This window comes from Rattus norvegicus, chromosome 5 (genome assembly GCF_021556685.1).
Source record: "Rattus norvegicus strain SHRSP/BbbUtx chromosome 5, alternate assembly SHRSP_T2T, whole genome shotgun sequence".
NCBI lineage: Eukaryota > Metazoa > Chordata > Mammalia > Rodentia > Muridae > Rattus > Rattus norvegicus.
The window spans coordinates 153,974,207-153,999,586 of NC_141538.1; the positions used below are offsets into that span (position 1 = coordinate 153,974,207).

The following is a 25,380-nucleotide window of genomic DNA, read 5'->3' on the forward strand; positions in this document are numbered from 1 at the left end:
ACTTCGGCCTTGCCTTTCCTACCTCTTCAGTGAGCTGCCGCACCACCAGGGGCCTTGGGATGAATCAGTCACCAGACCAGATAAACAAGCCCTTCCGCTGCCAGTGCCTTGTCTGCACCCAAGAAAGGAACCTCCCTTGGATCTCGCCCAGGTTCTGGAATTCCTCAGTACCAGGCTAGGCACCTTTGTACCCCTGCCCCCACGAACCTAAGTCTTACTCCTCTCTCCCCGCCCTGTGCTGGGCGGAGCCAGCTGCCAAAGCGGCAAACCTTCACACACACCTCAGCCTCTGTGCAGGGGTCCAGAACCGAGGCCCAAAGGGGCCCTGGAGGGGACCAATGAAGACACTACTGACCATCCTGACTGTGGGATCCCTGGCTGGTAAGTACCTCGACCTGTCCTCAGAGCCTCCTACCCCGCAACCAGGGAGCACAGTTGCCTCCTCCTGCCCCGTAAGACTCTTAGCAGCCGGTTTCATTTTCTTCCTGACTGAATGGCGGGTTTTCCTGGAGATGGAGATGACCTAGTCTAAGTAGCTGGAGAGGATGGGAGATTATCCCAGATCTGGTTTCCGGAAGGGACTCAGTTGACCTTTAAGTATGCAGACATTGATTGACCAGCTGTCTGAACTGGGGGTGCTGAGTTCTCGCCCCCCATGGGTAGAGTCTTGGCCTCGGGGTGCCATTGGCCTCGGGGTGCCATTGGCCTTGGGGTGCCACTTCATGCTCAGTTTATCACTAAGGAGAGGACAACAGGCTAGATAAAGCTGCCCGGGTCAGGCTACTGTCTCCATCCATGTCTCCTCAGGCCCCTCTGGCTGGATCAGTAAAAAACACTTTCTCCAGCAGCAGCCAGAAGGCTGCATTAAGGCACCAGAGTGTCCCTGCAAATGCGACTGGGGACTATGGCTGTGAGGTCTCATCAAGTGAACTTTGGGGTTCATACCTATGAGACCTTCGCATGAGACATGGGCTTGATCTGTTCTCTTAAGTGGAATCCAGGGGTTCTCTCTTAGGAGACGGAGCTGAGGCATGGTGGAAGGACGTGGTCCAGACATCTCATGGACCTTCGTACATAATATGGTCCCTAAAGACACAGACCTGCAGCCAGGCGGTAGTGACTTTAATCCCAGCACTCTGGAGGCAGAGGCAAGCAGACCTCTGTGAGTTCCAGGCCAGCCTGATCTACAGAGGGAGTTCCAGCACAGCCAGGGCTATTCAGTTGAAAAACCAGGGGGCACGGGGAGGGGGAAGCGAGAGCAAGTGGGAGCTCGAGCTGCCCTGGCTCCTATTCCCCAAACAGTATTTATGGGTCCTTATCTTCGGGCAAAGCTTCCTCCACAACCATCCTATGACAGACTGTGAGGATTAGATGCAGCCCCTAAATTCTCCAAAGCATGTTCTTTTACACCCCAGTGTGGAGCCCTGGATGTCCTGACCCATTAAGACGGAGGGAAAGTAGGGCAGAAAGGAGCCCTGGGGTGGCAGAACCCTAGCATTAGCCACAGCCACAGGCTCCGGCCCCAGCTCTCAGGCTGGCTCCAAGTCACTGTAGATTATGGTTTTCCCTCAGCTCCCAGGATAGCTGATACATTGTTTTTCCACACAGATGTGAAACTTGTCTTTTATAATGCGGCCAGACAGCCAGACTTCCCCCACATGTCTCCTTCTTTTCCAGGTTTCACAATGTAGACTTTCAACCAGGAAGTGTAGGGACAACACAGGCGGGGAAAGGGAAGCGGCGGGATTTAAAAAGGGAAAAGAGGAGGAGGAAGAAGAAGCCTCATTAGCCCCCGAGGTTAGGAGAGGCTCTGCCAAGATCACCTAGCCCACTTCAGAAAGCTCACCTCCGCTCCTCCCCTCCCTGCTGTTCCCCAATTCTTTTATTGGGGTAGGCGAGCCTCAGCTCCCAGCCTCTCCTCACCCAGACATCCTACTCAGAACTGTCCCCAGTACCGGCATGCTCTGCAGCAGAGTCTAGCCATAGGAAGAGAGGTTAAACTACTCCAGACAGACCCCAGCCTTCTCTCAAATCTACCCTCTCTCTCACCTGAGGCTCACCCCCATGTCCACTCAAAAGCCTTTGCTCAAGCCTGTACTCCTTCTGCTGGCCTCTCTAAGCCCAACCAATGAGCCCATACCCAGGTGAGAACTCTAGAACTGGCTTCCCATCTGCCCAGTCTAGGATCCAAGCAGAATGTTATCCTCGTCTCATCTTGGGGCTCCTCAGCACAGCTGTCACATTGGGTAAAAGGCAGTGAGGACACTTGAACACTATCCCCGAGGCCCCACCGTGTGGGCTCCCAGGGTGCCTGGAAAACAAAGATGGCTACAGCTGCTGCCCCAGACTGACCCAGATTCAGGGAGGTGTGACCAGGAGACCAGCAACAGCAGGGATGGTTCCCATCTTCTGCCCACCTCACCCCTGCAGCCCACAGATCCCTCCTGAGAGATCCATGCAGACTAAGACTGTAGGACTAGCCATCCTCCTCCCCTCCGGCTGCTGGTGTCTGTAGTCAGGCATGGGGGAGGAGGGCATAGACACATCAAACGCATATGTTCTCAAGGCCCTCACAGAGCTCTGCAGCTGTCTCTTTCCCACCCTTGCCAACCAGGCTGCCCTGAGTACGTTTAGAGCCAGGGCTACTCTGCTGCTAGGGTCTGTCCATTCTTTCTCACCACAGGTCTAGACTGAGGGAAGGGCACTGTGAGCCAAGGGCTCTTCACGGACAGGGACATTGCTTCAGAGGCAGCAAGCCCCTCCCTGGTCACCCTGGGGACAGGCCTGTCCAGCTCTCTCCCTGTCTAAAGCTGAGGAAGTCAGAGGCGAAACAGCCTGGGCTAGACGCAATGACCAACAGACAGGTTCTGGTTTTGCTTTGGGCTTGGGGTTTTTTTTGGTGAGAGGGTTGGAGCCAAGGGTATCATGGGTATTGAGTTGTACTCTGTCTCTGTGCTACACCCCAGTTCTGTTGTAAATTCCTCAAACTGCCTTCTGACCTCTCTCCTCTCACTTTCCTTGAACTGGTCCCCCACTGGGGCTCAGACCACTAATAGCCCCTCTTCAGAGATAGAGGCGGGCACTTCTTCCCACACACTTTTCTTCGCTCAGGACAGAGTCCTGTGAAGTGCTGCCTTGCCTTGCTGCTCCGTCATGCAGCCCATGTAGCCCTGGGACCCCACCAAACACTAGTATCAGTTCAGCAGCCCTGGATGAGTCTCAGTTTTTCCCATTCATAAAATGGGAACGGCGGCAGTCAGCATCTAGATAGAGTGAGAGCGGTGAGTGAGTGAGTGGAGAGGCTTGGGCCGGTGGCTGGCAGCTGGCGGGTCCTTCCCCAGTGTCAGTGGCTGTTGTCATCATGATTGCCTGTTGCTAAGTAAATCAAGCTGTCCCCGTCCTAGACTTGAAGAGCCAAGATCAAATCGCTTAAATAATTTCCCCATGGCGACCCAGTCCTTACGTCAGCATCCTGCCCCCTGCAAGGTCTGAGTGTAGAAGGTTGCCTCTGCCAACATGGCCGGTAGTGACGTGAAAAGAATTCACCAGAATTCACAATACCTTCTACACCCCTGTGTGACGTGATTGACTTTGGACGTGTGCAGTCTCGGAGCTCTTACTTGAAGAACTCTAAAGTAGGACTAAGAATGTCAACCTCGAGGTTGGGGATTTAGCTCAGTGGTAGAGCGCTTGCCTAGCAAGCGCAAGGCCCTGGGTTCAGTCCCCAGCTCCGAAAAAAAAAAGAAAAAAAAAAAAAGAATGTCAACCTTGATGTTAAAAAGTGGAAGCGAAGGGCTAGAGAGATGGCTCGGCGGTTAAGAGCACTGGCTGCCCTAGCTAGAGGACCCGGGTTCAATTCCCAGCATCCACGTGGCAACTTACACACCTGTCTGTAACTCCAGTTAACACTTCTCCCACTGACATACCGGTAGTGCAGGAAAATGCCAACAGACGTAACATAGAAAACTAAATTACATATTTTTAAAACGTGAATTGAGACAGTATTCACAAGATGCAAAGGAATCTGACAGCCCAGTTACTACTGGGGAGGTGGGGCTAGAATTTAATACACTGTAGCCCCTTTAGGAAACCACCTTGGTAAATGCCTCAAGTATTAAGAATAAAGGCTTAAAGAATCAAGGCACTCAGCGGCAGAGTGCTTCCTGACAGAGTGCATACCTATGGATGCCTGACACCATGGGTTCCAATATCATGGCACTGCAGAAGATGGCAGGAAGGAGGAAGGGAGGGAGGGAGGGAGGGAGGGAGGGAGGGAGGGAGGGAGGGAGGAAGAGACAAAGTTAAAGATGTGTACCCGAGAGAACTGTATACACAATTGTATCCACTCCGGATGAATACCCAAGGGAGTTAGAAGCAACTGTCCACTTAATTTTTTTTCCACAAATGGTCGCATTATTCAAAGCAGTGTGGGGAAGGAGTGGAGATCCAAGTGTCCATGAACCGATGATAGATAAACAAGGTCTGATACATCTATGCCCATACAGTGGAGTATTATCCTGTCTTAAAACATAAACACATAAACAACGCTGGTGCATGCTGGGGATGAAACTTGAAAACTTGCTGAGTGAAAGAAGCCAGACATGGGGGGAAAAGCCAGGATGTTAAGTAAATGAAAATTGCAGAATTGGAAAATCCCAAGAGAAATCATATAGATTTGTGGTTGCCAGGAACCAGGGTGGCAGTATGGAGGAGGGAGGGAGGATGGGCCATGACCACCAGATATGCAATTTCTTCTGTGGATGGTGAAAATATTCTAGAATTAGGTAGTACTGACAGCTGCCCCGGGGGTGGGGAGGTTCTCAGAAGACGTTGACCACAACACGCACGGGGCTGATGTCAAAGGGTGTAAACCATGCTTGAGAATGAGGTACCCCTCTCCCTGAAAGTGGAGGTGGGGGTCCACAGTCTGCAAACCGGCCTCGCTCACCCTGCTTCCACCCCCTGCAGCTCACACCACTGAGGACACATCTGGTCTCCTTCGACACGTGAAATTCCAGTCCAGCAACTTTGAAAACATCTTGACGTGGGATGCTGGGCCAGCTAGCACCCCTGACACGGTCTACAGTGTGGAATATAAGAAGTTAGTATCTCATCCATCCCAACCCTCTCCTGACCCTACTCTGCCTCGAGCTCCTCCGGACATCCCAGTTCCAAATGTCCCCACACATTACATTTCCCTCACAGTGGGGAGATAGCAATTAGAGTTAATAGTACAGTTAATAGTGCCTGAGTATGAGAGCCAGCTCCAGCCATCTAGCCTAGGGCAGTCAGGGAAACTTCTCCAAGCCTCAGTTTCACCGTCTGTCCAGTGTGGGTAATGCGGGTACTGTTCATCACAAGATCTCAAATGGAGAAAGATGATGTCACTAGCACGCGTGCCCTCTTTCTGATACAGTACTAATAACTATCAAGAGGAAGTCTAGGTCCATGGAAACTTCACCCAGCCCCTCCTGACTCTGTCTAGCTTCAGTGTGTTTTGCAAAACCCAGGCCCCCTCTTGGTCCTGCCACTTTAACATGTGGCAAGTCACTCCCTATTTCTGAGCCTCAGTCTCCTCCCCTGTGGACTAGGGCTTGTGAAAGAGCTGAGTAGCAAGGAACACAGAACACGGGCTCAAGTTGGCAGGGTTCTATCTAGCTCATCGATGGTATGCCCACTTCAAATCATTGGGCACAGTTTTCTCCTCTGAGCATAGCATGCTCCCTCGAGAACAATACACACCTACAAGGACCGTTATGAGAGCTGACCTCAGTGTCCACTCAGACAGCCTCGATGCTGAGTAGATGCTAGGATCCCTTATCATCATTAATAAACCACAGGCCTAGCGGAGCTGTTCATTCACAGGACATCCTGCCTGTCCTCACCTACAGGTATGGAGAGAAAGAGTGGCTGGCCAAGGCTGGCTGCCAGCGGATCACCCAGAAGTTCTGCAACCTGACTGTGGAGACCCGAAACCATACCGAATTTTACTACGCCAAGGTCACAGCAGTCAGCTCGGGAGGCCCACCGGTCACTAAGATGACTGATCGCTTCAGCTCGCTGCAGCACAGTAAGTAGGGGGCCTGGACACCTGAGGGGAGGGGAGAAGATGGCATTTGGGGTGACGGGGAGTTCTCAGATTTTCTAGAGTGGATGGGGACCCAGCAGGTCTCTGTACCTGGGCAAGTAGGGGATGTGGCTTTCTGAGAAGGTGTCCCCAAGGCCAAAGCACACCCCAGGGGGTTGTTTTCTTTTCTCTATGCTTACTCAAAACTTCCTAGATTAGAGGATGCTCCCCCCAAGCCAGGACTCCTCCTCCCTTTCTCCATTATACTAGTACCCCATCTGTCCCACCAACTTTTCCCTTACTGGTGAGTCTTAGAGAAGATTCAACTCTTCCCCGTGGCCCAGCCCTGCCTACCCCAGTCCTCAGGAGAAACATTATTCATCAGGTCCTACTCTCTGCTGGCCCCTGCTTCCGTGCCTACGCCGCTCCCAAGGTCTGAGGGCTTAGCTCAACTTAGATTTCAGAGAGTTCCTGCCTCCAGCCCTGACGACCTGACCTCAGTCAGTCAAAGCCAGCAGCCCTCTGAGGCAACCAAATGCAAATGCAAATTATTTGGGGGAAATATTGCATCTGTATTGCATCTGTCCACATAGCTCTGGGTGATACACATCTGTTTACATAGCACTTGCATAGTATTAGGCATTGTTCAGTGACAGTATACAAAGGACATATTTGTCGAGCACAGAACTCTACATAAAGGGCTAAGACAAGGATGGATCTGTGCATTGGTGAGGCAATCCAGAACCAAGTCCCACAGACACCGAGAGACCCTGTGCACTGTTGATGATGTCACAAGAAAGAAAGACTGTGTTTGCTTAACCTCCCCGACAAAGACATGAGCTTCAGGACAGCCTGAGGGACCCACTGTGTTCCCAGCAGTACATGAGCACAGCGCTTAGTACACAGAAGAGGCTTCATACATGACTGCTGAATGAATGAATGAATGAATGCATAAATAGCAGGTGACAAACCTTACACAAGCTAAATGTGTGGTGATATTGACTGACTGACTGACTTATGAAGTCACCATTTCCTCTGTTTTGAGACAGGCTTTTAGTTTGTTGCCCTGCCTGACCTCGACGTCACTTGGTAGCCCAGGCTAATCTCAAAATAGTAATGTCCTAGTTTGCTTTCTGTTGCTGTGATAAACACTGACCAAAGGAGAGGAAAGGGCTTATCTAAGGCTTACACATCCAGATCCCAATTTATCACTGCGGAACACAGGGCTCAAGGCAGAAGCCGCGCAAGGAAACTGTCTTCTGACTTCTTCATAGGCTTCATGAAAGACAGTAACTTTCTTATACAGCCCTGGCCTGCCTGCCTAGGAATGGAACCACCCACAGTGGGCTGGACCCTCCCATATCAATTAGCAACCAAGAAAGTGCTCCCACGGTCGTGCACACAGGCCAATCTGATACCCCAATTCAGCCTCGGCCTCCTGATCTGGTGTCACAGCCTTGTTTTGGAACCCTTTCTGCCATGTAATGGTGTTGTGAACTGAGCTATATTATAAAACACTTTCCAAACCTGATTTTCCATAGCTACGAAAGAGCTCATTCTATGATAGAAGCCTAACTCCCTTCCCTTTTTAAGGACATTTACTTCCATTTTTCTTCTTTCTTTCTTTTAAGATTTCCTTTTCACATTTGTTATTTATTTGTGCATCTATGCATGTGTGCATCTATGCGTGTGTGCGTGTGTGCGTGCATGCGTGCGTGCATGCGAGCGTGCGTGTGTGTGTGTGTGTGTGTGTGTGTGTGCATGTGTGTGTGTGTGTGTGTGTTTCAGGAGTTTGTTCTTTTCTTCTGTCATGTGGGCCCAGGGAATGAACTCAAGTCATCAGGCTTGGTGGCAAGCACCCTTACCCACTGAGCCATCTTGCCAGCCCCATCTCCACTTCTCAATTTAATTAGAGTAAACATTCTTCGGCTAGATTGTTCTAAATCCTAGAGGACCACAAATCAGTGTTAGACACGTACAAATTACACGGGAAAAATGAGGTATAAAAATCCCTTAAAGGGCTGGAGAGACGACTCAGCGGTTAAGAGCACTGACTCCTCTCCCAGAGGTCCTGAGTTCAATTCCCAGCAACCACATGGTGGCTCAGAACCATCTGTAAAGAGATCCGATGCCCTCTTCTGGTGTGTCTGAAGACAGCTACAGTGTACTTGTATATGATAAATAAATAAATCTTTTTAAAAAATCCCTTAAAAACACATAAAAATCCAATGATGCCAGATTTCGTATGTTTGCATTGTCACAGAGTCACAGAGATCACTACAGTATCAAAAAAGGATGTAGGGCTGGGTGGGGACATGGCTCAGTCAGCTCCTGCTGTATACCTCTGAGGACTTGAGTTTGAGTCTCCAGCCCCCATGTAGAAAAGCAAAAATAGGGGCTGGGGATTTAGCTCAGTGGTAGAGCGCTTACCTAGGAAGCGCAAGGCCCTGGGTTCGGTCCCCAGCTCCGAAAAAAAGAACCAAAAAAAAAAAAAAAGAAAGAAAAAAAGAAAAGCAAAGCAAAAATAAAAATAGCCAGGCAGGGTTGTGCTTGCCTACAGGCCTGGCTGCACCCCATCACAGCAGTGCAGAGTCAGGAACATGCTAGGAGCTCAGTGTCCGAGCCAGGCTGGCAGAAATGAGTTTCCAGTTCAGTGAGAGCCCTTAGCTCAAGATGCCCAACATTCTGACTGGCGAGCTAGCTTAGCGGTTAAGAGCACTTGCTGTTCTTGCAGAGGGCCTGAGTTCGATTCCAAGCACCCACGTGGCAGGTCATTCAGTTCCAGGAGACCTGAAGCTCTCTTTGACTTCCTTGGGCACCAGGCGCACATAGTGCACAGACACACATGACAGCCCAATACCTATGCACACAGAGTAAGGCCAACATCTTCCTCTGGCCGACACACACACACACACACACACACACACACACACACACAATTTAAGGTATTGTAAAACAGGGAGGGTCATTTGGAAAATTCCATCTTGAGAGAGCAGAGTCTTGCAAACAGAAGCAATAGTATCGGGCCTGGTATAATTTAGACTCTCTCTGGACTCATCAGCCATTGACACCCCCAATGTTGCCATTGCAGCAGACTCAAGGGATAGGCGTTCCAAGCACACTCACACCGGGGATGCCAGGAAGAGGATGCATGAGTCTGTCAGGGCTGGTGTCTTTCCTGCCTAGCTACCTCCCATCCACCCTCTCTCAGCCCTGGGCAGCCTTGTTCTTGAACACCTGCCACTCAAAGGCCTCTTTTGACATGTTGAATTCATTGCTGCTCCCCCCCCCCAAAAGCATTCTGGGCTTTTCTCTCTCCCGTTTCTAGCTACCATCAGACCACCCGATGTGACCTGTATCCCCAAAGTGAGGTCCATTCAGATGCTGGTCCACCCCACGCTCACACCCGTCCTCTCGGAAGATGGCCACCAGCTAACCCTGGAGGAGATTTTCCATGACCTGTTCTACCGCTTAAAACTGCACGTCAACCACACCTACCAAATGGTAAATATAGGTCACGCCCCATCCCTCCTCGGGAATCCCATCCCCTCCCAAGCATATTGGGTTGCTTTCAGCAAAAGGGAATACATTCGATAAAACGGCACTTCCCCAAAACATAGGTTCCTAGGATGCTAGTAGGGCCATGAGCCATGCCCTCCCTCTCTAGGCTCACACACACACAGCAGCCTGCTCAAGGGCCCTGACAAGCCCTACAGAGCCAAGGCTTCGTGCAAAATTTTCGTATTTATCGGACAAGATATCCTTTGTTTGTTTAGTACATTGGTTGGTGTTTGTCTGTTTGCGGTAGATTATCACTGTCTCAAGCTGGTAGAGAACTCACTACAAACTCACAGCAATCCTCCTGTCTCAGCGCTAGTAGTATTGGCGTGTGCCACTGGTTCAAAGGGCTTTATTAGCTCTTACCTGGTATCTGTTAGCATCCCAGGGAGCAATACATCTCTAGTAATGTCCTCGGTCATTCTCTTTGGAAGATGTTGATGTCATGGGGCTGCGGTCGTAGGTAGAGTCCTTGCCTAGCGTGTGCGAAGCCCTGGATTTGATTCCCAGAACCATAGAAACCAAGTGTGGAGCTGTGCGTCTATAGCCCAAGCTCAGACACGGAGGGTCAGGAATCCGGAACCATTCTCAGGCAGCAAATTTAACATCAGCCTCTACTCCTGGAAGTGTTTGGGGGAAACCGTGTGAGGGCATGGTTCAAGACGGGTCCTACAGGCTGACACAACTGTCAAAGGATATGCAAATGATCCTGTCTTGTACACTCCCCAGCAGGTGCCTTTGGTCTGTGACTCAGTGGGGTGAATGTTTATTTCCTCTTCTGCAGTTCTGAAAAGTCCCTCAAAGAGTTTATGACCTAGTGGGTGAGGGAGGGGCTAAACCAAGAATCACACCAGGCGAGCCTGTGGGGACCGCTCAGCACAAGAGACTTGTGGGAGACTCTGGGGTGTTGATGCAACTTTCTGAGGCATACAAGGATGTTGCTTATCTCCTCCATGGTTCCATGAGCAGGGGGTAGCATCTCCATCTGATCTCCAAGGTGAGAGGTTAAGCCACTCGCTGGACCACGTTCCGCTACCGAGATAACCACTGAGATGAGCTCAAAGCTCTCATTTATGGCGGTGGGCCTCCGTTGTTGCGCCGTGATCAGAGAAAGAAGCAGGAACGAGGACAGCGTTCTTCAAAAGCACAAAGGTGGCCCCTGGGGCTGGAGCGTGAAGTTCCTGGGGTACTTACTCAAAACACAGCTCCTGGGTGCCCAAACAAACACCTGGCAGAAATAACTTAAGGGGCAAAAGATTTCTTTCGGCTTGGAGTCTTGGAGGCATCCTCTGGCAGGATGGAGGGATGAGTCAGAGCAGGGCAGTACAGGCTCACAGAAGCAGGGAACACAGAATGGGGACACAGGAAGAGGCCAGGACAAAATTCAGGCTCCAAGGACACACTCCCCGTGACTCCAGAAGACCACTTCCCACCCCTCGATGCTTCCTAGGGAGGCCGCCAGATTCCAAGTCCATAGAGGGACTGATCCATTCATTAAGTGAGAGCCTTAGCAGTCCGCTTTCTCTCGTTCATACCCTCACAGACACACCCAGTGACAGCCTCACTAGTCTCCTGGGTGGCTCTCAATTCCATCAAGCTGATGAGATCCGCCAGAATCAGCCACTCAAATGTTTGCAGCCGCCTGTCTGAGACCTGGATTTTAGTGACCAGCCCACAGGGGACTCCTCCCTCGACCTTGAAGGTTGAGAGCCTCAAGTGTGGAGGGAGAACGGGACACAAGTTTGAGGACCCTGTTGGGACTATGTTCTGGAGGCCCCGGGGTGCAGGTGGTAGAGGAATTCTAATCTATTCGGTCATCATGGAAACAGCTAGAGATAACAACAGGAAGAGAAGCCCTCACTGTAAGAAAAGCAGCTCCTTTGGGTAAATATTTGGGGTTGGACTAAAGGTTTTATGATCCTTGATTTTTAATTTAATTCGGCCTGTGCTCCATGAACCTGCTCTATCTGAATTAGTCCTTTTAAACTCATGAAGGTTTATTTTATGGGCTGCCATCTGCTTGGCTTCTAAACAAAGCAAGTGTGTTTGGAGGGATAAGGTGTAGGTGCGGTTAGTATAGTCTACAAACACAAACTAGGTACTGGAGGCTAATGAGTCCTGATATGCCTGTGTGTGCGTGCATGTGTGGGTGTGGGTGGGTGGGTGTGTCTATGTCTGTGTGTGTGTGTGTGCGTGCATGTGTGTGTGTGGGTGGGTGGGTGTGTCTATGTCTGTGTGTGTGTGTGTGTGCGTGCATGTGTGTGTGTGTGGATGGGTGTGTCTATGTCTGTGTGTGTGTGTGCATGCATGTGTGTGTGGGTGGGTGGGTGTGTCTATGTCTGTGTGTGTGTGTGTGTGTGTGTGTGTGTGCACGCGCTTTTTCTTTTAGCTGACAAGAACACTGAACTCTTTAGCTATGCGTGTGTAAGTTTAGTTTTCCCTGTGGGTCTCACGCTCATGGACTGTCTGCTGTTACAGTTCATGAGGGCTCTGAGATGTTGAACAGGAAGCCCTGTGAGTACTTATGGTGAATGGCCACAGCGGGACCACTTGCCAGTAGGCAGATTAACTTTACTTAGGGCGACAGAAAGCTTATAAAGTTTCTGGGGGGCTGAGAGTAGGGACATCCAGGATGGACAAAGGTTTTTGGGGTCTTAGAGTGCCTGGCATACTTCATTACTGTGGGGAAGCATTTCAGGAATCTCAGGGGCTATCTGAACAGGTTTTGTCAGGAGAAAGGAAAGTAATCCTATAAGCTGAGGCTATGTGACATTCCTCAGGCAGAGGCATATGTATGGGCTTGGAATTCCCGGGCAAGGTCAGAGAAGGAGAAACTCTGCTAACAAGGAGTCCCCCATTACACACTGAGCCCCAGAAGGCTACGCGGTCAATGGTAGACTCCCACCTCAATCAACGGTTTCTCCTGCACTTCCTCCTTAGTTCTGTGTGTTTTCCCGTCATGCACTTGAGACATTTGCTTTATTACCAGTCTTCTTATAAGTTGGCCTCTGGTCATGATGATATCCCCCTTTGTGTCTCTTGTTGGAGTCCACTTAATCTGATATGAATATTGCCACTCCAGTGTCCTTGTACTGTGTATAATATATGTGTGTGTGCTTATACATGTATATGTGCATATATGTATGTGTGCATATGTGTATGTATGTATGTGTATATGTGTATATGTATATATATGTGTGTGTATATAGTATATATATAAAGATTTGTTTTATTTTATGTGTATGAGTGTTTTGACTGCATATATGCCAGGATACTACATGCGTGCTTGGTGCCCCTAGAGGTCAGAAGAAGGCATCAGATTCCCCTGGAATGTAAGCCATCATATAGGCGCTAAGACCTGAACCTGGATCCTCTGCAGGATTAGCGAGTGCTTTTAACTGCTGAGCCGTCTCCCCAGGCCCCAAAAGGGAAGCTTGGAGACATGGGCTCTGACATGGGTACTGGGAATGGAACCCTTGGGAGTTTTGGTTGTAAACCTTGGCCTTTAATGTCTGAGCTATCTATCCAGCCCTGGTGCCTTTTTTATTTTATAGCCATTCATCTTTAGTCTATATTTTGATATCTGAAATGCATCTATGTGGACAATATTCTGACAGTTTTTCTATTTTAAGATTTATTTTTGGGGTTGGGGATTTAGCTCAGTGGTAGAGCGCTTGCCTAGGAAGCGCAAGGCCCTGGGTTTGGTCCCCAGCTCCGAAAAAAAGAACAACAACAAAAAAAAGATTTATTTTTGTGTCTGTGTGCATATGAGTGGGCGTTCATGTGTCACGGCGGGTATGCGCTGGTCAGAGGACATCTTGCAGGAGCTGACTCTCTCCTTTTATCACAGGGATTTGAACTCAGATGGTCAGCCTTGGAGGCGAGCCCCTCTACCCACTGAGCCACATGGCAGGCCTTTTTCACTGAGGCAACTCATACGCCATTTTTGTGATGCGTGGGATCAAACTCAAATCCTTGCTCGTGTTGGGTGAGCACCGCACTGCTGGGCTACATACCCAGACCTGAGTCCAGCTGTCTGTTCCTTTGTTGGTCTTGTCTTTTCGAGATAGGGTTTCCCTGTGTAGCCCTGGCTGTCCTGGAACTCACTGTGTTAACTAGGCTGGCCTCAGATCTGCCTGCCTCGGTCTCCTGAGAGGGAGAGTAAAGGCCACCACCACCACCACTAAATTCACCCATTTAAGATGCAGAATTCGGAGATTCTCCATATACTGCAAAACTAGATATGTTGTTCCACATGCACTGTTGAGACTTCTTATGTATTCGGTACAATTTGTCTATTGTGCGTTCTGTATGTGTATGTGCAAAATGTACACGGTGCCAGGGCACAAATATAAAAGTCGGAGGACAGTGGGCAGGGGCTTGTTTGCTCCTCCCTCCATATGGGTCCTGGGAATTGAACTCAGATCCCCAGGCTTGGCGGCAAGCACTTTTCCCCGCTGAGCCATCTCGTTCGCCCTCCTTTATTCACTGTAAGCATATTTTTCTTTCGCTTCTCTGAACACAGTTTTGCAGCTGATTCACAATTACCCTATGTCGAGCCTGACGTCCTGGTCTTGTGGGGGAATCACAATTTTTGCTTTCCTCGCACGTTTTGCAATGTATCCTGGATATTATGAAGGCCATGTTGACATGACTCTGGCTTGTGTTATAGCCTCCAAAGGGTGTGTATAAGTCTTTTGTTCTTTGGGGGTTTGGTTATGTTGTTCATTTGTAACAGAGTCTTCTGCTGTAGCCCAGGCTAGCCTGGAACTCATTGTGTAGCTAAGGTTGGCCTCAAAGTGGCTGAAATCCATTCTCTCCAACTCCTAACTGCCACCACGCCCAACTCCCTGTGGTGCTTTAGCAGGACATCAACATGGCCGAGCTGCAGCCTCTGACACCTTCATATTTGAATTTTACTCAGGCTTGGAGCTGCCTCATGCATGCAGCACACATTTTAAGGCACCAAGGGGTAGAGCAGAGTTCACACGGAGAACCTGTGTCTCCTCCTCAGGGCACTCCTGTCTATGCTTGACTCCGCATTTCCCGGATGCTGTGGTCACCGGAACTCTGTCCTCTGATCGTGCCAACCAGTAAGATGGCATAGCCTCTCGGCTTTAGCTACCCCATAAAGTGTGGACTGGAATCCACCTTCAGGATAAAAGACGTTTAAAGTTTCCCTAGCTGTTATTCCTTCCTTACCTCCCAGAATTCCCTCTGTGGCTTACTCTCCAGCACCTTTAGACAGTTTTCCCCCATTTTGGTCATTTTATTAATTGCCTTCTCATAGCTGACCCCTACAGGACAACTTAAGGGGGAGGATTTGCTACTGGGCTCACGGTTCCAGAGGACTCAGTCTGTGGAGCTGGTACTTGGGCAGAATTTGTGGTGGCAGGAATGTATGGCAGAGAAGACATTTCATACACAGCAAACAGAAAGCAGAGAGGGGGAGCAGCGGGGCCGGAGAGATGGCTCAGTGGTTAAGAGTATGGACCACTCTTACAGAGGTCCCAAGTTCGGTTCCCTAAGCACCTAAGTCAGGCGGCTCACAACTGCTGGTAACTACAGCTCCAGTGGAGTCTGGCTTTCAAAGGCACCTACACTCAGGTGTGCACACACACACACACACACACACACACACACGCACACACACACACACGCACGCGCACACACATACACACACACACCTAATTTAAAATAAAGTAAATAAAAAGAAAGCAGGAATGAGGATGTGGGAAGGAATTGGGGACACAGTATCTGCAACATCCCACCCTTGGCCCTACTTCCTCCAGCCCCAATCTGGGAGCCAAGCAGTCGAAACAGGAGCCTATGTGGGATGTCTCGCACCCAGCCATCACAGACATGTGATGTATGTTATCTGAGGACAGTTGGTCCCATAAACAGTATACACAGAATCCTAGTGAAAAGTGATCTTCCCCATTTCACGCAGTATTCCCATCCCCACCAACATGACCTTGAACCTTGGCCCCGTGTGTCCAGAGAGCATGGACGGAACACAGAGTTAAAAGCAGGAACAGAACCCTGCACCTTTAAGTGAAGCTGTCCGCACAGAGGATGAGCAACGTTTGCTTCGAGTTCAGACCTCCAAGATGAGGAAAGCCAAATCCTATAAAGAGAATCTGAGGACAGGAAGCGGGTGTGGGCTTGGGTTTGGGAGCATGCCACCCGGAAGGGGAATGTCTCATCAGAAACCCTTCAGGGTCATACATCAGTAACCAGAGGCCACCAGTCCAGACGAGATCATTAAGTGATGAGAGACAGAGAAAGATGGGTGAAGAGTTCTTCCTGCATGGAGGGGCTGAAACAGGTGGAACCAGCCAGAGAATAACGGGAGCTGATAGGAGCCCCACCCCCAACCCCACCCCAAGGATGGCATAGGGCAAGCAAGTTAAGAGGATCCGAGGTAGGGGAGTTAGAGAAACCTGGGAAGAGAGAAGCATATATGGCCCCACAGCAAGACAGCGAAGGCAATGAACCCCTTACTCAAGTCAGGGGTCACCAGAGGCCCAGGGCCCTGTATCCTCAGAGCCTTGAGCCAGGCAGGTATTGATGGGTTTGACCTGGATGTTGCCTTGCAAATATGCACTGAGCAGCTGAGGCTCTCGAGGCGATCCCTGTAAATCTAGGAGCTTTCAGAAGATCATGCCAAGGTGAATGTGCCAGTGGACAGGGACCAAGCCAAAGATGAGTGACCAACAAGGGGCTGGAGAGAGCAGGTCAGAGCCGGCAGAGGGTAAAGGAACCTAAGAGCGGGGGCAGGGTTGATGGTGGAGGAGGCAGGGAAGAGGTGTAGTGATGATGGTGGCAGTCACATTGTCCCTATAGCACGCTCGTATCTACAGGCTGCCGCAGCGTGACAGCCCAGGTTCTGTGAGAAGGTTCGGAGAGCTTGAGGGCTTACTGAACTGAGGATAAGAGAAGACAGGACAGCAGAGGGCTGCCCTGTCAGGATGGCTCCTGGGGTCATTCATTGTAATGTCAGGAGGAAGAAAGAACAGTGGCGTGTGTGTGTGTGTGTGTGTGTGTGTGTGTGTGTGTGTGTGTGTGTCTGTTTTTGTATAGTTGAGTGCATTATGTGTCTGTGTGTCTATGTGCACATCTGTGTATTTTTGGCTGAATGCCTGTGTGTCTGTTTTTGTCTGAGAGTCTGTGTCTGTATGTCTGTTTTTGTCGAGTGTGTGTGTCTCTGTGTCTGTGTATGTCTGTATGTATGTTTTATGTAGTTGAGTGTAAGTATGTATCTGGGTGCCTATGTGCATATCTGTGCGTATTTCTGTCTGTCTGAGTGTCTGTGTATCTGTTTTTGTCTAACTGTGTGTGTCTAAATGTATGTGTGCATGTGTCTGTTTTGTGTAGTTGAGTGCATGAGTTGTGTGTGTGTGTCTATGTGCATGTCTGTGTTTGTATTGTTGTCTGTGTCTGTGTGTCTGTCTGAGAGTGTGTGTGTATATGTATCTATGTATATGTGTGTGTCTCTGTGTGTGTGTCTCTGTGTGTGTGTCTATGTGCATGTCTGTGTTTGTTTTGTTGTCTGTGTCTATGTGTCTGTCTGAGAGTGTGTGTGTGTATATGTCTGTGTGTGTGTGCATGTGTGTATGTGTGTGTGTGTGTGTATGTGTGTGTGTGTGTGTGTGTGTGCCTATGCAATCATCCTGGGTTCTCTGCCCATTTCAGAACCTTGAAGGCAAACAGAGAGAGTATGAGTTCCTTGGCCTGACGCCCGACACAGAGTTCCTCGGCTCCATCACAATTTTGACTCCAATACTGTCCAAGGAGAGCGCCCCCTACACGTGCCGAGTGAAGACGCTGCCCGGTGAGTTCAACTAAGGCCATGTGGGGAGGATTCCTGGGTGCACTGCTTAACCCCACTCCTCCCTCTCTGTAACCAGGGGGATGCTTAGTGGTGCTCTGAGAGCCCTGGGAGGTTGGCGGTGTCATATTAAGATGGATGTTTGTTTATCCACAGCTGAGCCGTCTGATGGGTTCACTTAGAGAAAGTTTAATCACCACCCTCAGCCAATGCCTGGATATTTCTCTCTCTCTCTCTCTCTCTCTCCCTCTCCCTCTCCCTCTCCCTCTCCCTCTCCCTCTCCCTCTCCCTCTCCCTCTCCCTCCCCCTCTCCCTCTCCCTCTCCCTCTCCCTCTCCCTCTCCGTCTCCCCCTCCCCCTCCCCCTCCCCCTCTCCCCCTCCCCCTCTCCCCCTCTCCCTCTCCCTCTCCCTCTCCCTCTCCCTCTCCCTCTCTCCCTCTCCCTCTCCGTCTCCCCCTCCCCCTCTCCCTCTCCCCCTCTCCCTCTCCCCCTCTCCCTCTCCCTCTCCCTCTCCCTCTCCCTCTCCCTCTCTCTCTCTCTCTGGCCAGCGTTGTGTGAACTCTGGCAAAGCAAACATATATATTTATTATCAACTCAAGGAGCATACACTGGGGGATAGAGATGTGGGAGGGTGGGGGGTAGAGAGGACAAAATGGTCCTCACCATCTTCAAAGCCAAGGACCCATACTGGTGATAATGAAGGCTCGGGTTTCTGCCAGGCTGACCAGGGAGCACACTATGAACCACAGGCTCCCGCACAGTCTGGGAGGCAGGCACTTCAGTCACCTCCATTCACGGGCTGGGGGTATGGCTCGATAACAGAGTACAGGCAAGGTTTGGGGTTCCATCCCCTACAATGCAAAGCAAGCTCGCAAAAGCGCCCTCTCCCCGAGGAGCATCTGTTCTCTGCTTAGGCTCACGTTCCGAGCAAGCAGAAGATTTGTGATGCTTCCAGCTGTCAATTAGGGCAGGACAGTGACGTCAGGGGGCAGGGATGTCTATGAGGACAGGGTCCCACCCAACCATCGTGTTCAGGTGACTTCTGCCAATCGAAGTCTCCCTTGGAACTCAGTTTGAGACATGCACAACAGTTCATGGCCCTAGGCGAAAAACAGTCCCTGTCCTCAGTTTTATCGGGAAACTCAGCCCATCAGAGCCCACAAGACACTGCTTCTCTGCCTGAATCCCAGGGCACTCTCTGGCAGGAGACGAGGCTGGAGGACAGCCAGCCTTGGCTGAAAGCACGAGGCATGTCCTTCCCTCGTGAGGGACCCAGGCACCAGAATAGAACCTGGTAAGCAGGAGGGTAGGAACAGAAACCACTCTGTGGATGCCAAGCCCGGGCATGTATAATGTGATCTTTGACCTTCACCCCAACCTCCTTAGATATGTGTCACCTGTCCCAAGACAGCCCAACACCACCCTGCTTCTGGATGGTGGACAGGCCACTCCTCACCCACCCTCCTGTGGGCTTTACCTCACGAGAACTGGACTGAACTGGCACACAGGTTTTGTTTGAGTTTGGATTTTTGTTGTTTTAAGACAGGGTCTCCCTCCATAGCCCAGGCTAGCCTCCAGCTTTTGATCCTCCTGCCTCAGCCTCCTGAGGATGGAGATAACAGGCGAATACCACTTTCACCCGAGACGGTCTCTGCCTCCATCCGAAGCTTGCTTTTCTTAGGTGTTCCTTGCTAACGGACCTAAAGATTTTTTTCCCTGAAGACTGGAGTACGTTACCAACACTCCCTGCTACTAGTAGCACCCCATTGTCAACATATCAGATGTTTTATAAGCTCTTCCATCCCTACTCCTGCATATATTACCTAATTTTTAAAACAATCCTCCCCACAAAAAAAAAATGTTGGCAGCCTCATCCTCATTTTACATAGGAGGAAACATGGTTCAGAGAGGTTAAGTAACTTGTCCATGGCCACACAGCTGGTCAGTGAACCCAGTTAGCGTTGTCTGGTCCTGAAGCCAGACTCTAACCATCGCCTGCTGTACAGCTAGCCCCTTCTGCTGCAGGATTACTCTGCGCTCCCATTCCAGAGCGAACCTTCCTACTCTTGACCTTAGTCTAGGCTTTGCCTCTTCTCCCCAGATCCCAGAAACCCTTGTTTTAATTTCTCAAGGATGCCTGGGAGTTACAGAATATCATCCCAGCCTCTTGATGGGGAGGAAGGGGTCTCAAAGTTGACTCACCTCGTCTCTTTTACTGAGGGAACCGAGGCGCAGTTGTACATTTCCTGTGGGGATATGCTCTGGGGTTGTACTCATCCACTGAGGAGCTGTGTGACCTTTGGCAACTCACTGAACCTCTCTGGGCCTCAGCCTTGCTGCTTGGAAGAGGAGAACATCCCAGTCCCCTGGTGTGTTCTGGTGATTTGCTGGGCGAGCCTCGGCATGCAGCAAGAGCCCAGTAAGCACAGGCAACTGTCACTACAGATGCTAGACCAGCGAGGGTGGCCCAGCAGGGAGGATGCTCAGAGTTGATGTCGATGCTCCTCCTCTTCAAGTTGCCATCATCATGTCCCACCCTGACTGAAATGACATGATTCTTTTCTCTGTAGCAATGACAGGGGTGCCAGTGCCAGGAGGCCAGCCTATTACTTCAGGCTGACCCGGATACCCCAAGACCCTGGACTGGAAGAGGCTCAAGGTGGAGGTTCTGAGACCTCAGTGACCCCCTCACTAAGGCCAGCTGGGGTGACAGGGGAGTCATGAAGAAAAGGAGGCAACATGGGAGGGGACAGAACCCCAGATAGTGCAAACATCTGGTCTCTGAAGCTCCACTAGCCTCTGCCTCCCAAGCTTTCCCAAGTACCATTCAGACTGACAGCAGGACAGATCATGACAAGAACCCTCTGTGCCTGTCCTGAGACAACGGGAAAGCACAAAGTCACAGTGTCAGCCTTCCTCACTCTTCAGTGGCCTGGTACCTCTCTAGGCTCCTTCCCAGCACTGAGCTTCTTACCTTACACAGAGAAAGGGCACTGGTCCTCCTCAATCTATCCTCTGTCCCCTGTTGGGGAGGCAAGATGGCCCTCAGACCCAGCTGCGGGGACGGAGCCTGCTCACCACCCTCCTTCCCGAAGGCATGATGGGAAAGCCTCTAGCAACAGCGACAGAGTTGTCTGGACAATGGTTCTCAACTTTCCTGACATTGCTGTCCTTTAATATAGTTCTCACGTTGTGGTGACCCTCACCATAAGAATTATCTCTGATACTTTGTAACTATAATTTTGCTATTGTTATGAATCATAATGTGATCTTAGGTGACCCCTGTAAAAGGGTTGTTGGACCTCAAAAGGCATAGGACCACAGGTTAAGAACCACAGTTGTTGGGGTTTGGGATTTAGCTCAGTGGTAGAGCACTTGCCTAGGAAGTGCAAGGCCCTGGGTTCGGTCCCCAGCTCCGAAAAAAAGAACAAAAAAAAAAAAAAAAAAAAAAACCACGGTTGTTGATCCTTCTAGACCACACTCTGAATATCAGGAACTTAGAGGAAGTCCCCGTGTCTATGATAGAGACTGGTCCCTGAGCAGGGTCACATCCTGGCTAATGCGCAGGTTTTGTGCCCAGGGCGTTCAAGTATCTAGTATCTAGATGTGGAGTATCTAGATGTGGAGTCTGAAGGAGCTGCCCATGTGGGCTGGGACATCCATGGCCCTCTGAGGGCCCTGGCTATGAGAGTTGGAGCCACCCTGAAGACCTGCGCGAGGCCTTTACTCTATCTCTTGTTTTCAAGGCATCGTCTCATGCAGACATGAATAGCCTTGACCTCACCCTATGCCCGAGGATTGTCTTGAGCTTCTTATCCTCCTGCCTCTACCTGCCAGGTGCTGAGATTGCAAGCCTGCACGCTGCTCGCGTGGGGCCTTGTCGAGTCCAGGCCTTTGCGCTTGCTAAGCGAGTACAACGCCAGCTGAGCTGCGTCCCTAACAATGCATTTTGTGTTTGAAGATGGTGAAGAATTCACCATGACCCGAGGTCACATCAGTTTTGCTCAGTACAAGGCCTAGAGGCCTCCAAGCCTCACATAGCCTTCTCCTGTCCTCTTTTGCAGATCGGACGTGGGCCTACTCCTTCTCAGGTGCAGTGCTGTTCTCCATGGGTTTTCTCGTCGGCTTGCTCTGTTATCTGGGCTACAGATACATTACCAAGCCACCTGTACCTCCTAACTCCCTGGTGAGTCACCCACCTAGGGCTAAAGAGAGGCATCTTGGAGAGACACTCCAAGTCCCAGAAGACAGGGGAGCCCCTGAGCAGTGCAAAGATGTGACACAGAGCAGACAGGGCTGACCAAGGTGGTCTGGCAGGTGCCAGGGTGTGTAAAGAATGCATTCGATCAGGGCACTGGGATTGACCAGGGATGCCCTGTGGCTTTGCGAGCATCAGAGCCAGGTGGGGATGCAAGTCTTAGGGAGCATTGAGGGCTGAGCACTGGGGCTCCACGGAGCTTCAGAGCACCTCACTATTTGTATAGAAAGCCAGCACTCAGTGTGTAGGCACAGCTATGTAATCCCATGACTAGAGAGGCTGATACAGAAGAATCTCAAGGTCCAGGCAAGCCTGAAATATACAGGGACATTCTGTCTTACAAAGCTCCCCATCCCAGCCCCACCCCCACCAACAAAAACAAAACAAAACACAACCAAAAGAAGGAGGAGGTGGTGAGGTGGTGGGGTAGAGGAGGGGGAGGAAGAAGAGGAGGAAGAGGAGGAGGAGGAGGAGGAGAAGGAGCACAGATGTAGTGGCAGAGTGGCAGTTATTCCAGAGCTCAGAAGGTGGAGGCAGGAAGATGAGGATTTTGAGTTCATCCTTGGCTACATTGTGAGAGCCTGTCTCACAAACTGTAACAAGGGCTGGCAGTGCAGCTCAGTGGGTAGAGTGCTTCCTGAGCATGCACAAAGCCCTGGGTTTGACCCTTAGCACTGCAATGTCAGCTCTGTGATCCCAGTCATAGAGGAAGGTGTAGGTAGGAGGAGCAGGAACTCAAGGTCATCCTTGGCTATATATCCAGTTCAAAGCTAGCCTGGACCACATACACAACACGCGCACACACACACACACACACACACACACACACACACACACACACACACACCAAACTAACCAATCAAAAAATAGCCAGGCGGGTTGGGGATTTGGCTCAGTGGTAGAGTGCTTGCCTAGCAAGCACAAGGCCCTGGGTTCGGTCCCCAGCTCTGAAAAAAAGAAAAGAAAAGAAAAAAAAAGCCAGGCATGGCGGTGCACACCTTTGAACTCAAGAGGCAGAGGCAGGAGGATCTCTGTGAGTTTGAGACCAGCCAGGTCTACATAGCAAGTTTCAGGACAGCCAGGGCTACATAGCAAGGCCCTGTCTCAAAACAAAAACAAAACTTAAAACCAAACAAAATGCAAAATGCCCCTATGTGGGCAGCCCAGGTCTGCCCTGCCTGGTCACCCTCTGCCAGTTTGTTTGATGAGAATCCAGCCTCCAGACAGCAATATGAAATCTCCAATGTTCAGATACTGACACCTAACTTTATCACTAAGCCCTTAAGGATTCACCACATCTCATCAATGGCCCCACTTGGCCATGGGCCCCGCCACTGTCCCAGCAGAAAGGTCCCCTTCAGAGCCTCAGGCTGAGCAGTGATACCCTGGAGACAACTCTCTCCATCTGAAGGGCTCAGAGGGCATTTTCCATAGTGCCACAGCCCTGGCTACCCATAATCTCCCAACCTCTTCTGGCCTTCCCTACATCCCTGTCCTTCCCAACAACCTCAGCCCCTCAGGGCAGTACAAGCCACAACCTTGAGGCAGCCCAAAATCTGGGCCCTCTACTCCCCGGCTGTCAATCACCTGGAAGCTCCTCCGCCAGGTGTAGCAAAACATGGTCTCACTATGTAGCCTATGCTGACCTCAAACCAAGATCCTTCTGCATCAGGTGCATCCTCAGAGGCTGGGTGCATTGGGGAGAACTCAGTGGGCAGGGGACATCTTGAAAGGAGCCCCTAAAAAAAAAAATAACGAAAGGAGCCCCTAGTGCCTCTACAACCTTCTCATAGGGCCTTGCCTGTCCATATCAAAAACAAAGAAACAAGCATAAAAACCACCATGGCGCTGGAGAAATGGCTTAGTGGGTGGGGCACTTACCGTGCTGCAAGCATGAGAAGTAGAGTTAGGACCCCCGAACCCACATAAAGTCTAGGAGGGTGTGGCAGGACATCCATAATCCCAGTGCCCTAAAGACAGAGACGGGATTCTCTGGTCAAGGTAGCAAGTTTCACCAACCATGGCCTCTGGGGTCTCGATCAACGCCCTGCCTTGCTCTATAAAATGAAAAATGTCAAAGATGCTGGATCTCTGGTTTCCACACACATGTATTTGCACAGACATTGGAGCAGCCATGAGCACACGCACCAGACACAAGAGCACGTTTAAAAAGAAAAGGAAAGGGGTTGGGGATTTAGCTCAGTGGTAGAGCACTTGACTAGCAAGCGCAAGGCCCTAGGTTCGGTCCCCAGCTCCGAAAAAAAAAAAAAAAAAAAAAAAAAGAAAGAAAGAAAAGGAAAACAGAGCATGTCCTAAAGGGTGGATTCTTGTCTCCCTACAGAATGTCCAGCGTGTCCTGAGCTTTCAGCCCCTACGTTTCATCCAGGAACACGTGCTGATCCCTGTCTTGGACCTCAGTGGCCCCAGCAGTCTACCTCAGCCCATCCAGTACTCCCAAGTGGTGGTGTCTGGGCCCAGGGAGCCACCTGGAGCTGGGCGGCGGCGGCACAGCCTGTCTGACCTCACCTATGTAGGGCAGTCAGACGGCTCCATCCTCCAGCCTACCAATGGGCCAGCTCAGCAGACACTGTCCCCACCATCCTACGCTCCAAAGGCTCTCCCTGAGGTGCAGCCCCTTTCCTATGCACCTCAGGTAGCCTCAGATGCCAAAGCTCTGCTCTACTCACCACAACAGGGGATAAAGACTGGGCCTGCCACCTACGACCCGCAAGACGTTCTGGACAGCTGGCCTGCTTCCTATGCTGTGTGTGTGGAAGACTCTGGCAAAGACTCCACCCCGGGGATCCTCTCCAGTCCCAAACACCTCAAGCTCCAGGAAGACACACTTGTTAGAAGCTGTCTCCCAGGGGACCTTTCTCTGCAGGAAGTCACCTCCTTGGGTGAGGAGGAGGCACAGAGACCAAAATCACTTCCTCCACCTCTGGGGTTCTGCACAAACGGACCTGACCTTCACACATTGCACAGTGAGGAACCAGAGACACCTCGGTACCTGAAGGGGGGGCTGTCCCTCCTGTCCTCTGTGCAGATCGAGGGCCACCCTGTCTCCCTCCCTTTGCACCTCCATTCTGTCTCATGTTCCCCCTCAGACCAGGGACCAAGCCCCTGGGGCCTGCTGGACTCCCTTGTGTGTCCAAAGGATGAGGGTCCAGTGGCTGAGACTGAGGCCATACTCCCCAGTGCTGTGGCCTCTGAGCTGGAACAGTCCACAGAACTGGACTCACTTTTCAAAGGCTTGGCCCTAACTGTGCAATGGGAATCCTGAAGGGAAATCGGAGCGAGCAGGCCTAGGCTTCTTCCTGCCCCACCCAGCTAACGACCCCTCACCCAGTAAGCCACAGGTTCTAAGGCCCAGCCCCGCATGGGTTCCCTAGAGAGAATGAGAGGGAGATTTGGGCCCCATGTGGGAATCCAGATGTATGGTGAAGACTCTAGTGGAGAAGTAACAGGCAGGGGGCATGTGCAAATGGCCTGTGGCACAGAGCCCAGCAGACAGGACAGAGTGAGGTAATGCAGGGAAATCTGGAGAGCCATCCAAGCTCCCTAATCTAGTTTAACCAAGAGTGAGGTGTCCACCATCTCCGAAGGATCTTGGACTGGAAGGTGGGGGGCCAAGCATACTAGGCACTTTGGCCGAGCAGCAGCAAGA

General features: G+C 50.9%; 1 protein-coding gene across 2 annotated transcripts; it reads left to right on the forward strand.

Annotated features, from left to right (window-relative positions):
* The first annotated feature begins 250 nt into the window (after positions 1–250).
* Positions 251–25,380, forward strand: Il22ra1 (interleukin 22 receptor subunit alpha 1). Of its 2 annotated transcripts, NM_001191869.1 has the most exon segments (7): positions 339–381; positions 4,969–5,101; positions 5,892–6,070; positions 9,396–9,571; positions 17,321–17,459; positions 21,520–21,641; positions 24,055–25,380. In NM_001191869.1, coding segments are annotated over 7 exon segments (1,734 nt in total). In that variant the 3' UTR covers positions 24,997–25,380.

Coding starts and splice junctions, on each gene's coding strand:
- Il22ra1 (XM_087550092.1), top strand. CDS start 339: ATGAAGACACTACTGACCATCCTGACTGTGGGATCCCTGGCTG. Junction 5,102..5,891: donor TACAGTGTGGAATATAAGAA/GTTAGTATCTCA, acceptor CCTCACCTACAG/GTATGGAGAGAAAGAGTGGC. Junction 9,572..11,168: donor TCAACCACACCTACCAAATG/GTAAATATAGGT, acceptor ATACCCTCACAG/ACACACCCAGTGACAGCCTC.